The 16,500-nt window shown below is 35.9% G+C and overlaps 1 protein-coding gene across 1 annotated transcript; it reads left to right on the top strand.

The window, feature by feature from the left end:
* The first annotated feature begins 5,569 nt into the window (after nucleotides 1-5,569).
* LOC136264922 (ADP-ribosylation factor-like protein 2-binding protein) lies at nucleotides 5,570-15,124 on the top strand. Its single transcript, XM_066059688.1, has 6 exons — nucleotides 5,570-5,741; nucleotides 8,958-9,113; nucleotides 12,717-12,874; nucleotides 14,688-14,773; nucleotides 14,822-14,918; nucleotides 14,969-15,124. Exons 1-6 carry the CDS (start codon nucleotides 5,570-5,572, stop codon nucleotides 15,044-15,046), a joined length of 747 nt encoding a protein of 248 aa, XP_065915760.1. The 3' UTR covers nucleotides 15,047-15,124.
* Nucleotides 15,125-16,500: the final 1,376 nt, after the last annotated feature.

Here is a 16,500-nt window from a genome sequence, read left to right as displayed (position 1 = left end):
TATTATTAATAGAGGATATGCATGCTATATTATTCGCACGAAAAATGATCAGCGGCGCGGCGCTTCCAAAAAAAGTTGATGGTGAACGACTATCGAAGATTTACGAAAATTCCATATAAAAGTACTGGATAGTGAATGCGGCTCGAAGTATAACTCGCCTTTTAAGCTACAAGCAGGCTTTCTGTTGTCGTGAACGATTACCACAAGGTCACGAAAAACTCATATAAAAGTATGGGCAGTGAATGAATGTTCGAACTGGAACTCGCCACTAAAGCCACGGGCCAGCTTCTTCTCGCCGGATGTACTACTTATTAGGCAGAAGGATATGTCACTTAGTAAGAATTGCTCGTAACTGATCTACCGTCCATGCAATGAATCGATTCGCATTCCGTTCACCGTCATGACGTATGAAAAAATCACGTGTTCATTAGAATGTATTCGGCAGTGCATATCCTCTATTGGAACATAGCAGAAGTGATTTAAGGCCCGAATCACTTGATCTGGCACTGGTTCGGCTGCCAATCTCTAGAATTTTACAGCCCAAGCTGAGTCCACTAATGGTCAAAAGCTTCCATCACTGGAGCCATAGATTTCAGAGGCGCGTAAGCGCCTCTAAAATCTATGGTGGAGCCACACGAGTGATCTGAGTATCCATCTCGGAATCTTATTCAGTTTTAACTAGCAATTTAGGCTCTACTCGCAGCCACAAGTGACGGTACATCATAGTGACTGCATGGGTTAATGATGAAACGGGTAAACCATGTAGAAGGGCTGCAAACTATAAGCACACTTTTGCAAAGAAAGTAGTTCCCAGCATTAGCTTCAGGACAAATAATTATGCAGCTTGTCTAGAAAATATGTATGTCAGTACTGGTTAGTAACTAGCTACTAGGTGTAACTTTTCAAAGATTAGCTCACATAATATGATTCTGCTTGTTCAGCTGACCCACTAAACATCTTTACATAACTTGCAAGCAAACATTTCATATAAAACAATCCTGGAATACACAATGAAAACCATGGATGTATCCAGATCAGTTGACTGTGTACTTAGGTGTTTCCTGCCACTGTGGTTGTTAGTCAATATGAAATGAGATCAGGGTTGTTAACAGAGAGCCATTCCAGTTTTCAATACCATTGTGAAGGAAGGGATGTGCACGTTACTGATGTTAGCAGAGATATTGTTTATGTCAACTTTCAGGTGTGATTTAATCTATTGTGTATTATAAAACTGGTAGGTAATACATACAAGTAGCTATCTTTCTGCATATAGCTAAGTCAGCTTCACGCAGATTAAATACATCACATATTGATCAGATAAGGTTTATAAGTTCTGCTAAATTTTGCAGGTATGTTCATTGCTGGCAATGCATCATACTGGTTTGCATTATATTATCTGAAGAACTGATAATGCAGGATGCATTGGAGCTAACAGTGTATAGCACACAAATTTTACGGAGAACAATTACCTAATCAGTGACTTTATGGAAATACAATGCCAAAATGGTCCTCAGACACTATGCTCTTTGCTCGAAGGACATTATAGATTTTGTTTAGGTTTTATAATGTAGTTAAGTAGGTGTAGCTTGTAAGTAGTTTAGTTTATTGTAATTAGTGTGGTAGTTTGTAATTTGCTAGTCTTTGTATTCTTTTGTGCTTAACTTTTCTGTGTACTTGTTTGTTATCTATTTTTGTAAATAATTTTAGACCTTTTTCATTACCTAATCATTACTGATTGAGTCCAAGTCTATCTCCTACCAAAGATACTGTTTTAAATTCACCATGACTCAGTGATAAAAGTGTAACTGAAATCATGTGGACCCACTGATGACACGCAACCATGTAATAGTAACCAATTCCAATATACTTAATTAATCACATGTATCATCATCAGCTACTTTTATTATTATTATTGCTGGGCATGCCAATGTGCCAAGGGGACGTGAGTAATGCTCCAAGGAAAAAATACACAAGATAACAACAGTACTGCTTTATTATATCTACCGGTAAAGACAATACTCGACAATGCCTAACATTGCCTATACCATTTTTACTTTACAGCACAAGTATGTAGTAGCTTTTTGATAATGCATGCTTTCTGACTCAATCACTGAAGTTGGCAAATTATTCCAGTCGATGACAGCTCTTGGAAAGAAGGAATGCCGGTTCATGTAGCTAAGTACCTGGATGAAGTGGTAAGGGTAGTGGTGTCTAGTTGAACATTGTGTGGCTAAGAGGATAATGGTATTGATAGGCTGCAGATAAGTCGTGGATTGCCTCGTAAAAATTCCGGCGGCTAGCTATAACTAGGCCAGTGCGGCATTCCTTTATCCACGCCTATTATTTTTTTACACTTGTTAGAATATAACTTATGCACGAAGTTCTGGGACGGCTTCTATTCATTTTTAGACAGCCTCTTTACACAGCTTGCCTGTTAATCATCAGCACTACCGTACGACCACAACCACAAACCATCACCACTACTGGTGCCTGGAATCATCTCAGCCAGACGGCTTTGGCCTTGCTTACGAACTAGACTCTAGTGAAGATATAACTTTTACCATCCAGTTTACTGATGACGAAGCTTCTGGACCTGTTCTAGCTCCATGAGAGTCAACAATGGTGAAATCACGGAAATCACGAAATCAAAATTGAAATCACGAAATCACAATTGAAATCATGAAATCACTAATGAAATCACTGTGATTTTGAAATCTCGTACGCCCTTCGAGAAAGTGGCGGACCCCCCGGTCTGCGAGGACGAGACTAAGGCGACTCACCACAAATATTATTTTGTAACCAGACTTGACCATATTTGGACACAAAATTGAACTATAGAGCTTGGTTTGGGGTTTTCTTTCTTTTGTGATTGCACCTGGTTGAGTCGGAGGAATGGCCTTGTCGTACTGTAGCCCCGTCGAACCAAAGCCAGTTACAGTCAGATTGTTCTATCTAAACGATGAGTTAAAATTGACAGCAGATAATCTCCGTAATTTGTTCATGCAACTACCCACCAGATGCAGAACCGATCGCGAATTACTATACACAAGACTATACACCAAGAAGAGACTTATTCCTGACATAAAGTGACCCAAAATTAAAGACATTTGAGTGGCCAAGAATAACGACTACGTCAGAGTATGGACGACAAGAATTTCTCCCGTCAGCAGAGTACATCTCAGGATTCATAAGTTCAATTAACGCATTAAATGGCAGTACCTTTATTTAATTTAATTTAATATTATATTAAATTAAATATTAAATTAAATAAAATAAAGGTACTGCCATTTAATGCGTTAATTGAACTTATGAATCCTGAGATGTACTCTGCTGACGGGAGAAATTCTTGTCGTCCATACTCTGACGTAGTCGTTATTCTTGGCCACTCAAATGTCTTTAATTTTGGGTCACTGGATATTTCAGATATTTTAGAAGCTTTATTACACCCCAAACCACCGTCCCTAGTTGTGTTCTTAGGTTGTTGTGGTGGGAATGGTCGTTATGGTCCTCTTACAATGCTATCTCAACTTCCCGAGTGGCAAAACACGGTATTTAGTTTCTATCAAAGAAGAATTTATATTGATGAGCTGTGCCAAACCTCACCTGTTCTGGCCATACAATATTATGTGCATTTAGTGAGAGCTGATAGTGTTAAGGAAACTAAAGATAACATTCACCGTGCATTCACTGATGCCAATAGAGACCCCAGATTTGATTATGAACCTGACATAGCACTACTTTTAAATTGCAAGGAGGAACAAACAGCTCAAACCATTCTTAAAATGGTTAAAAACTTTAACATATCAACAGAAGAAATTCCATTGTCATGTTGGCAACTGGCTTTGTACCATACCTTTACTGTTGAAGAAGGTCCAGACTATGAACAGAAAATGGGCCCATCTGCGTTTACTGTTGTAAAACAGCCAACTATTAAAAAGTTTATTGCTGATACTAAAGAAGAACTGAAGTCTTTAATCACGCAACCTGTAAAATGTACCTATGAAGAGGTTAAAGAAATGCTGATTAAAAAGGTAGATGAAAGATGGAAAGCTGAATTGGACCGCCGAAGACTAAATGATATAATTGAACTTGCATGTGAAATACTACTTATACAGGTAACTGAAGTAACATTTGAATCACTAAGAAACAATGAGTGGGAACAAGTTGATCATTTGCAGTTCTTTGTAGCAATGTTACATGGGTATTGGGGGAAGAATGATTACAATGCTTTGAGGGAATATGCTACATATCACATTATGAAAGCAATGCAATCTGTAACAACTCCTGATGAACATAAATTGCATACATATCATCTTTGCTGTGTTGGTTACTGCTTGTTTGTTCCAGAAATTTGTATAGTATCTGATTATCACATTCCATGCGTTGAGACATTTAGGTTTTGTCTGTGGAAGGAAAAAGTAAATGTTTATTATGCACTCCGAAATTATTTATCAGATAAATATTATCCAGATAGATACATTAATATTCCTTTTGGCCAAGTGAACGAGTACCGTAAGAGGTATAATTGTGTTATGCAAGGTCCCTTGGAAAGTGTTATCACTCCACAAGGATATAAATGGGTAAGAAATACAGAGATTGAATAAGAACCATGTCTTATCCCACTCACTGCACTGCCTATAGATGAAAATGAGCTTCCTTGGGATGATGTTTTTGGTTTACGTAGGAAGGATTGTGGATTAGTTAAACTGTTCACTGAAAAAGAAAAGTACTTCCCTATGCATAACTTACTCAAGTGCAGTAGTTGTAGAGGTAACATTAAGTGTGAGTATCAGTATAATATAGACGACTTGGTGAGTGCGTTAAATGCATTGCAAGACTACTTCTTTTCACCAACTGATGCTTTAAATTCTGCAAAGAATGACCAGACGTTAAAGAGTTTATATTGTGTTAAAGAGTTTACAAACAAAAGCGATCAAAAAGATGGACACATTAAGACCTTTACTTCAAGCTATGACATCAGTTGTGTTGAAATGAGGGTTATCCACGATCTTGATAAAGTCAAATATTCACAAATAAAAAAAAGATGATTTAGTGAACTCTCATGAAGTGGCATGGCCAAAGGTGTCACGATGTAGATTTGTCTTTGTATATGCAAACACCAACAAAAGGAAAACTAGACGAGGAACATTGTTCTTTACCAACTCCCATTATGGACAAGATTTAATTGATGAAAAGCCTGAAACTAAAAGAGACATGTATAGATTGCAGCAAAAATTTATTGATACTCAAAAAAGAAGAGCTTATTAGAATTTTGCATACAACATTAGAATCCAAATTTCCAAGGCTACGTGAAAACTTACTGGAACTTTTTACACAAAAAGGTTTGTCAAAAGATTTGATACCAAAAGAATTGCCAAGCTTGCAAAATTTGTTAAATTATAATGATTGTAGAGATATATTAATAAAGAAAAATTGGTATGAGTTGCTGAATAGCTGCCGGTTAGTTGAAATATTGAAAAGGATTTTAGTTGAAAAGTTGAAAGTGGTAGCCAAAACTCAATGCTATTTAGAATCATTACTCAATGCTTTGGAAGAAGTACTAGTCAAAATGGTGCAAGATTCAGTCGAAGATACTGAAAAAGAATTGACTGAAACAGGAATTTTTCCTTTTGTGGAAATTGGTGTTTTGACACTAAACAAGCAAGAAAACAAGCAAGAAAACAAGCAAGAAAACAAGCAAGAAAACAAGCAAAAAAACAAGCGTCACACTCTGGAGTGGCGTTGAGTATACATATATAGCATTATTTAATTATCCACTGTATACGTACTGTAATACACAGTGTATTTATACTTCCCTTTTTTAGACTTGTATACATTAAATATTTATTGGGGCGAGCCCAGTCAAATATACAACCATGCTTGAACATGTATTTTATCTTCATTTATACAAACAGCACACACTGCATGCTGCGACTGAGGTATCTTAGTGAATATTATGTGCTAGTGCTTTCATGCTGTAGGGCTACATAAGTTTAATATACAAATATAATCAAAACAAAGTTTTGAAAGCAGCAAAGTTATGAATACAGAATATGTACTTCAATTTCATTGTATGTGTTATGGCAGTGAAGTGCATATAAAACTGACGCATACTATGCATGCATTCCATTGGTATAAGGTGAACAAATTGTTTCAATCCTTATATGTATAGGTATTCACAGAGGTAAGTTCAGAGCTCTGTGTGTTGCCGCATGTGTAATAAAGATGCATTATAATTTTTACTATAGCTATGGTGTTTTATGTAGCGTAATTGGTCCACGCTTGTAGCACAAACACTTTCAAGTGACAGTAACATGCATGCAATTGTGCTGTTAATCACAATTTGTGACCGGGCCTGCGAAAATAGGGAATGTGGACACAAACTACATCCCATCACATTACGGGTAATATCTCAGGATTGGGATGGACTGTCTGCATTCTATAGCTTGCATTATGATGCCAATTAAATGTATACTAAGTGATAAAAAATGCGTGACCATAGCATAACTAACCAAAAAGTTCTGATGCATGCAAAGTTTAAAATGTAGTCAAATTTTGTGTGCCCACATACCCTATTTTCGCAGGCCTGGTCACATTTTATGACTTGCAAGGGGGATTGGTAAATCATCATCTATATCTCCCGTAATCTCAAAATGTTAGTCAACATATCAAATTTGTTATGTTGTTAGCTATAGTTTGTATATACCCTCAATTAAATGCTATCCCTCACAGAAGTCACCCAACACAATGTAATAATGTAGCTATAGCAAGAGTACTTAAAAAAATACGTACTCTTGATAGTAGCTATTACCTGCCATATATCCTAAATGTTTTCAGGTGCGTATATAGAAATTTGATTTCTATAGGTTTTGGAGTTAACAGCAAAACAATTTAGTCCTTGAAATAGTTATTAGACTCCTTGGGATTGTTTGCAAATCCACCAAAAAATTTGTTTTTAGCTCAACCTCAGACCCTTGAAATAAGAAACCCTAAGGTATAATATACCAGTATCAGTGAGTGAAATAATAACAGAGCCAGGTTTACAATACTGTATAGTGGGTTTTCCAATTGCAATGGGGAAAATGTTTGTGGAATAGATACTGAAAACAATCTGCTATACAGTATGTAGCTATATCTCCATCTGGCACTATCAGTGCAAGTTTGAATTATGCACACATACAAAACACAGTCATGCACACCCACATGCATGCATACTATAATCCACATGTACGTACACACACAGACATACAATTGTAGATTCCATTGCATAAAAAACTACCATAGTGACTTGCGAGTTAAAATACATAATAACAGTGATTTTTCTGATGGTTGTCACCTTGTTGATTGGAGAGATGATTTGACACTAAAATATCCTACATTTCAAATGGTGATAAAAGATGTTAAGTTGCAATCATATCACAAAACTATACCTATAACTCACTGCGTAGTCTGCACTATATATACTTACTTGGGTTATTGTAGTAAAATTTAAACTGAAACTGGCTAGAGAATTTCGCTATTATATGCATAGCTGGTTCAAAGATGTATATGCTCATGCCAAGTCATGGCCAGTAAAGGTACAGATAAAGGGAAAATGCAGTGTGAGTATAAGCATAAGACTTAATACTGCTGTAAAGTACTAATAATAATAACTACATATACTCAGCTTTGAAGGACAAACTCCTACCGTCACATAATGACCACTAGTTTGCATAAAAGGAGTGTCTATAATGCTTTTTTGTGTGAAAGAGTTAACTTTCACAACGAAAATGGTGGATACATACATGAAATGCTTAAATAATTATTCACGATCCTGATGACTGTATTTGTAAGTTCAGAATGAGAATGAATCACAATGCTTAATATTTTGTCTTTGCATACAGAGATGTCAACGACAATGGCAAGCCGGGACATTGTATTACACTGACTTACATTATGGTATAAGGATATATACATACTTATTAACTGAAAGGTGTGCTTCCACATGGGTGAAAAGTTCACTAAAAAACTCTGAATGAATTTCCTTATGACATTTATAGAGCAAGTTACTTCCTGATGTATGGACTGCATTTAAATGCTTGAGTAGGTATTATACATAATGACTTGCGTATAGAACAAGTATATAACACTTATTAAAAAGCTATATACAGTAGGAGGCAAAAGGGATGTTACCTCAAAAGGTTATAAAAAAGGCAATTAAGTATCGCTTACATGTGGAAATTAAGTAAGTTACTTGTTGGCATGTATGAAGAACGTGACTATTTAAATAAAAACGTTGTAAAGGATGAGTTAAAATGTACACATTACTTAATAATGGATCAAATTATGAAGTTGAAACAGTTTAGACAAAAAAGATATTATTTAAAATGTATATCTGAGATTTTGAAAAGAGTTAGCAAAAAATTGCAAGAGTTATAGCTGGGAGAGAAGTTTAATGAAAAACTGAAAATGCTAGCCTAAGAACAAAATTTGCAATTGTCAAATAACATGAGGAGTGAAGATATACAAAAACTATTTATAGGAGCAGTCAAGTACTTGCTGACATTACTATTTAGTTATTGTACATGCCATCATTATTATTTTGTATAATGACAATATAACTGAGGTTGCACGTGAATAAATATTTGTTCATGAATTTGCCAAAGAGTAAAGACATCATTTTAATTGAAATCATTACAACTTTCAATTGGCACTGTAGGCAGAACATCCAGATGTGATTATAGGGATCGGGAATTATGCCTGAATCAATTAAGGTGAGAATAATGATATGGTAGCTAAAAATATTCCAGCAATTTGATGCAGACTCAGAGCATAATTAGCATAAAATAAATAAGCTTAAGATACTCAAATAGAGCAGTCACTTACTCTGATTAAGCAATCAGTGTGTGAAATGGTTCATAGCACACTATTTATACACAAATACTGACTGTATTTATTCCATTTATGTTTTGGTGTAGGAACTAATGGTTCAAAATTTTTACTTAAGCTGAAACAAAAAGAGACCACAGGCACCAATGGTGAATACCATTGGAGTCATTTAGACTTGAGGTCTCATTACAGGAAGTTTTTTGAAATAGTTGTTTCAATGCTGACTAAAGACGATGTTTGTAAAGGTATAGTATTGGAACACTACTGTTGCTGTGTAGCTAACTCCAATAAACTATTTACATACCTATACGCATGGCAACCATAACATGCATAATATTAGTTCACTTCTAGGCTTGTGGGAATAATGCTCTTTCAAATTTCTTCAACATTCAAATGTAATCATTTTCATTTTTCAAAAAAAAATTATTCTCAATCTTATAACTTTTTCTTCACTTGTAATCAAATTACACAGTAAGATTTCACCTAGACAACCGGAAAAACGTGTCATGATGTAGATTCTATCCAGTTTGCATATTTTTGTACTTATAACATGCAGTGTTTGTTTTGAATGGAAATTCTATATTTTGGTTAAAATATATGTTGCAAAATACACCATAGATAAATATATATACCCTGGTGCAGGGTATATTATCTATGATTGCACTGTTTTCTCAACAGACTTTAGTTGTAAATATTGTATAAATCCCCAACAATTTGCAAGCAACTAAATGAGATGCATGCAAATATTATCACTATATTTTGCTATATTTTGACATTTCACATTTTCTTAGTGGTGTGGCATCTTTGGGTCTCATGTATGCATACTGATAGCTATTGCTAAGGTTTCACTGCATGTACTATTCTTGCATGATGGATGTTTGTGCTTGAAAGCACTTAAGAAATATATACAGTGCAGGTGTTTGCTATACTATACAATAAATAAACATAATTATACACTTGGACCAAAATACTCTAATAAAACAATCACTGTAATCTTAAGACTATGTATAGCTAGATCATTACTATAATAGTCTGCATCATAAACATGATAGCTATAATGAATTAAAGATGAAATGTTGTCAAGTTCCACAAAATATTGAATTCCCTTCAATACTTTAAGCACCATGCATATACAGGCTGCACAGACGCACTATTGTTGTGTTGATTACAACAAACATGACTTCTATAGACTAAGTACTTCAATGGATTGATGTTAGTTTTCATTACCCAGAAATTTATGTCTAGCAGGCATGCATATATAAAGGCTTATAATTAATTTGGCCCAGTGGTAAGTTGTACAAGCAAACCGCAGCTGGGGTCTTATAGTGGAGCAACCTGGGGATGGCTGTACAGCATTGTGGTGCTGAATAGAGACCAGTGCTGTAAATTTTGTTTCATTTTAACTAGTTTTGAGACCTGAATAGTACAAGCCTAGCTAGGTAGGAAGTTTTGTCCGGTCCTTTGTGTGAAGCACAAAATTTTAAAAATATAACATTTTCATTTTGCTATAGATACTAAAATCGATGCTTCTGTGAAGACAACAGTCATGCCTCCAGTGTCTTGGTAGATCTAGCAGTGGGACATACCACAATGGTAGGGGAATTGATTTGTAAAAGTTGATTTTTCAGATTGCACACCCTAGCTGGTGACATCTCACTACTCATTTTGGTAGCTTTACATGGCCAGACTCTAATCCCTTACTGCATAGCACATATCAATGGAGATTACAAGCACCTACATGGCTTGCAGTATAGATACTTACATAATCTCACACAAATTCTCCAGGAAATGTTTCAAAAGCACATCAAGAGTAGGGTCTAGCTACACAAAACTAAAAGCTTTTATGAACTAATGGTTGGACTTGGGACTTGTACCTATTGTTATTATATTTTAAAACCAACAGCTTCAAAATGAGCAGTGTAGGCAGTTTCAGTAGCCCCGGTTGCCTTATTGAGAGCATACGTAAGTTTGAAGGAGGATGAGGATAACCTGTTTGATGACTGTAGGATTAGACTGAAAAACTCCTAAATTACAAGTCCAAGTTGGGCCATCTCAGTCATTCACAACTCTAAATATTGTTGCACTAAAAGGCCTCTAATATCAGCTTATTTGATTGGCTATTCATTATATCACTTTCTTGTTGTACTTAAAAGGTGCCCGTGATTCTGTTATTTCATTGGCTACTTTACAGTGCAATTACATAAACAAACCATGCGATTTGGGATTACTTACACTCCTACTGTTGGGATTAATGTATTGTGGTAAACTAAATTACTATGTGAATATTGTGTAAATGTCTGATGGAAATGTGAATAAGTAACTACAGAAGAAGTTCGACTGTGGGATTGATGTTTAAAAGTTCTGATAACAAGTAATCATTCACACTGGTTACTTATTGGAATTCATGTAGTTGGAATTGCTCCAGAACGTGGAGTAATGAGCAACTACTCATTATGACTAGACCATGGGTGTGGCTAGCTACATGAAGCAGCTTTGTTTTGCAGCAAAAGAAATTGTGGTACTCATTCGGACCAATAAAACTGAAATACAAAGCAGATCATATTTTAGTAAAAAGATGCTTGCAATTGACTTACTTGGTGGACTTACACTAGTAGTATTCTACATCATTTTGTTGCTAGAACTTAATAACTGATCATAAGTTGTGTGATGATGAGTTAAAAAAGTTACTCACACAGTGCCTGTAGCTGTAAACTAATAATTCCCTGAATACCATATCATGTTGTTCAAAGTACATTTTTTAATCACGTGTGACATCTAGCAAGAGGGTACCGTGTGGTGATGTTCAGTCCATCTCCATGTATGCATGTTGTATTTGTGCTCTGTGTTCTTTCCCATTATACATTTTTTTGGAAAAAGTCGATTATTCTACTGTTGTAAATATGTACTCTTTTGTACAAGAGTTTCTGTTACATTCACTGACAATTACCTCCTACCAGGTATTTGTGTTTTTTTTTCCTTTAAAATTTATGCAGACAGGAAATTTTGCATTCCTTGCTTTTATTGATTTATTTATCAGCTTCCTGATGGGACACTTGATCCATTACATCTGTACTTAAGCTCTTCACTTTGATCATCATCTGGATAATCAGGTATCTATTCTTTATACTACTGGCTTTAGCACAGGTAGACAATATTTTTAGTGTTTGCCTGACTGGATGCTTCTTTAATCTTCAGTCCAATATGTGACCTAATTTTAGAAAACCGTCACTATCCACACATTTTTCAAAATTTAAGTTAAATTTGCTCTTTGTTGGATATAGGGACAGAGGAATGGACTGGCTATAAATTTTGGCTTCATAAGCTTTGCAGTGTGGGAAATACAGCCAGATAAGCAAATAAATTGATATGTATAAAAGTCATCGAGAAAATAATTTACAGCACTTACATACTGATACAGTGGTGTACGTACAGCTCATTGTGTTCATCATGAATTTGTGAATCCACAAGGTATGCTTCTGTGTTTGAGAAGGAAGGTGAATTAACTGAAGAAAAGATCGTCAGTAAATTCTTTCATCGCCACAGTGTTTATAAGCGTCTGAAACTCAGAAACCCTCTGTGTAAGGAGATGCAGCAAGGATTTTTGAACTCCCTATGAACAGAGGAACACAATGATGCCCAGGATTTATTCCACTGGAGTGTTAATTCATCGAGGAGATAAAACTTGTAACTTATGTTTTTCATTTTGTTACAAAAGCACATACTATTGTATTTAGATTGACGGGTTGGTCACATATAACAGCAAATTAAGTTTGGTGAATTTTCTTTTATTCACCAAATTCAAAATTTTCATCATTTATATTATGTCATGGTGTTTTGTATACAGTAAGGTGGTCTGGAATGTGACATCCTCATACATGCTGAGGTTGACTCCACTTTAGATGAGAAATTTCAGAAGTTGTTGAATGGCTTTATGGACAAGCAATATCATCACTTTGAGGATGAGGAGGAGAACAAATTCATCTACACCGACATCTTTAATCTTTATGTGAGTTATACCTGTATTTTTGCAAATTTACTAATCATAAACAATTTGATCTTAAAAGTATGCATATTGCTTAGTGAGTTTATCATGTGAATAGAGGGTTTGTGTGTGAAACATATCAGTGTGCTTTACAAAAAATAATTGACAATCACTATTACTCTGTCATTTGTAGGGTATGGTTTCAATGGTATAGAACGGGGTCCTCTATGCGTAATCTAAGATACCGTATGTGTACATTTTTTTAGGTACATAAGTTTTGTGGATTTACGAATTCCTGGATTTCAAGGATGAAATTTTTACAGACAGCTAAGTAACTGCATAATCTGTAAAATATTATATCCCTCGAAAATTTGTATGTATGCGAGGAAAATGCTATGTTTAAGGCAAACAAGTGCAATGTCAATTTTTGCATAGATCAGCTGTTGAATGTCGCATGTATATGGCTGCTTTATAAAGAGATCTCAAAAATGTGTTTGGTACATGCATGTATGACTGATTTTCACGTTATAACTCATAGATATTTAAACAGATTTCTATTGCATTATTGAAGCTTTGTACCTTGATAATTACCTGACACGTGCAAGAAAATTCAACTAGTTTACATGAGCAGTTTAGTTGGTAGACATGACAACAAATCGTAGTGAGGCCAACTGCTCTATTAAAGTATTTTGACTGAGTGATTGCTGCCTATTTTATTTGATTATTAACATTTTTTGTAGTACTCTGATAGAGCGCACATTTTTCTGAACACTTCTAATACAACGCACATAGAGTTTCCATGGGTGGATCTATGAATTTTATTCTAGTGTGGTCACCAGACCTTCACTTTGTAAGGTAGAAATTAAGTTAGATGACCAATTGACAGTAGTGGCAGGTTTAAGTGTCTAGGTATAGAGGTCCCTGGTTCAAACCGTGAACAAATTTTTCTGATGTTTTTCATGTACATTTTTTTCTCATCAGCGACTGTTCTATTAGAGTATCTCGATCACATTTGATTCACATATTTATATCTCCTTAACTGATATTCTCAAGGTTTGCACTATGATGGCCAGCTTATCTGCATACTGAGTTTTAACTCATTTCTGTCAGTGCTTTCCCTACAGGCTTAACAAAAATCGTACTTGTAGTTTTTAAAAATCACTCATAACTTTTTGCCACTTGTACAGTAGGACCTCCATTATCCGAACACCTGTGTGCCAGCTGAATCACAAAAGTGTTCAGATAAGTAAATTTGTTTGGATAATGAAGCCCATTGATTTATATACAGAGCTCTGTTGAACTACTCTAATAGAACATGCACCTGTTGACAAAATACCCTAATAGAGCAGTCACCGCTACTGTTCGGATAATCGAGGGTTCGGATAATCGAAGTTCGAGGTCCTACTGTACCAATCTGTTCAGAAATTGAAAGATGAATGTGCTATAATATGCTCTTTATACTGTCTAATTGTGAAAAGAATCCAATGAAGCTTGCATGAGTTATGGCAAATTTTGTAAGTGGTGTGAAAAGAAAAACAAACATGGAAGATGAAGAAAACACAACAAACTTTGAAGTAGCATATCTCAAAAGATGGCTGAATCTTGGTATGGAAGATGTCCGGATGCTGCACCAAATGGGCTATTTCTCTTCAGCCATTACTGAAGTACGTACATGTCTGTGAAATCCAATGCTAAAATAATGCACACTTGTCTGTCGCATGCTCGGATGCATTAGCTTTCTTGGCTGCACGACACTATCATTTGTCCTGATTTGTACATGTGGTTTTGGGTGATGGCATTTGTTTGTTTTATGTTTTATTTTGTTGTCTCCTCACAGACTAAACTGATAGAAAAACATATTGAAGTTGAGTTAAAAACAAGAATGCCAGAGTTTGCTATGGAATCCTTTATGAAATCATTAGAGTAAGCTCAAGAATTTTAACAGAAAGACATTTAACTCTGTTTTTATAGGTCAAGAAAGGATGAAATAGACTTAGAAATTTTTGATATACTTGTATCATTCACAGATTTCCTGACCTTCAAGGAAATGTTTGTTAGCTACAAAAAGGTACAGTACCATCTACCAGTGTTGACAGTAAATTATGTGATCTCCCACAGGCCAAGGAAGGTAAAGTTCCTGACCTATCACTCGGACTAACAATTACACCATTATCATCATCAACTAATGGGCATTAGAACATGTTTGTTGTGTTTTTTTTAGTAACCTGTTGACTTATGTTTCCAGTCTTGTTGCCATGTTAATTAATAATGTACCTGATATACCAGATGTCTGGCAAAGAAGACTTTCGTATGTACTGAGGCTTTGATTCTTTTGAATACGGTACCATTCCATCCTTGACTCATCAAATTTAAGAAAGTGTTGGAAACCCCCATAGCTAGCTAACTTTCACATAGCACATGTACTTTACGTGTGTTAATTTTAGTACAACTGCATGAGATTTGATCAAGCCCCATCCTAACCTTTTGAGACAACCACAGCATCAGGTAGTCTCGCGTGGCCAGACCGCTTTTTTCCGTGTATTGGGTGGGTTCCATACACGGAAAAAAGCGGTCTGACCACGCGAGACTAAGCGTCAGGCGACTCCAGTCTCGTCCTCAGTCGCAGACCCATTCTCCGGAGTGGCGCTTATCGATTAGAGATTATAAGCGCCCCCTCCGAAATATAAGAATAAGATTATAAGCACCCCCTTTCGAAGGGGGCGCTTATAATCTCTAATTTATAAGCGCCACCCCGGAGAATGGGTCTGCGAGGACGAGACTAAGGCGATTCACCACAAATATTTGTAACCAGACTTTTGACCATATTTGGACACAAAATTGAACTATAGAGCTTGGTTTGGGGTTTTCTCTCGGGTTTTCTTTCTTTTGCGATTGCACCTGGTTGAGTCGGAGGAATGGCCTTGTCGTACTGTAGCCCCGTCGAACCAAAGCCAGTTACAGCCAGATTGTTCTATCTAAACGATGAGTTAAAATTGACAGCAGATAATCTCCGTAATTTGTTCATGCAACTACCCACCAGATGCAGAACCGATCGCGAATTACTATACACGAGACTATACAACAAGAAGAGACTTATTCCTGACATAAAGGTACTGCCATTTAATGCGTTAATTGAACTTATGAATCCTGAGATGTACTCTGCTGACGGGAGAAATTCTTGTCGTCCATACTCTGACGTAGTCGTTATTCTTGGCCACTCAAATGTCTTTAATTTTGGGTCACTGGATATTTCAGATATTTTAGAAGCTTTATTACACCCCAAACCACCGTCCCTAGTTGTGTTCTTAGGTTGTTGTGGTGGGAATGGTCGTTATGGTCCTCTTACAATGTTATCTCAACTTCCCGAGTGGCAAAACACAGTATTTAGTTTCTATCAAAGAAGAATGTATATTGATGAGCTGTTCCACACATCACCTGTTCTGGCCATACAATATTATGTGCATTTAGTGAGAGCTGATAGTGTTAAGGAAACTAAAGATAACATTCACCGTGCATTCACTGATGCCAATAGAGACCCCAGATTTGCTTACAAACCTGACATAGCACTACTTTTAAATTGCAAGGAGGAACAAACAGCTCAAACCATTCTTAAAATGGTTAAAAACTTTAACATATCAACAGAAGAAATT

The sequence above is a fragment of the Dysidea avara genome, chromosome 8 (genome assembly GCF_963678975.1).
Source record: "Dysidea avara chromosome 8, odDysAvar1.4, whole genome shotgun sequence".
Taxonomy (NCBI): Eukaryota; Metazoa; Porifera; class Demospongiae; order Dictyoceratida; family Dysideidae; genus Dysidea; species Dysidea avara.
The sequence above is the reverse complement of the archived record's forward strand: the minus strand, read 5'-3'. Positions and strand labels throughout refer to the sequence as shown.

Coding starts and splice junctions, on each gene's coding strand:
- LOC136264922 (XM_066059688.1), top strand. CDS start 5,570: ATGGTGCAAGATTCAGTCGAAGATACTGAAAAAGAATTGACTGAAACA. Junction 14,774..14,821: donor TCCTTTATGAAATCATTAGA/GTAAGCTCAAGA, acceptor CTGTTTTTATAG/GTCAAGAAAGGATGAAATAG. Junction 14,919..14,968: donor TGTTTGTTAGCTACAAAAAG/GTACAGTACCAT, acceptor GATCTCCCACAG/GCCAAGGAAGGTAAAGTTCC.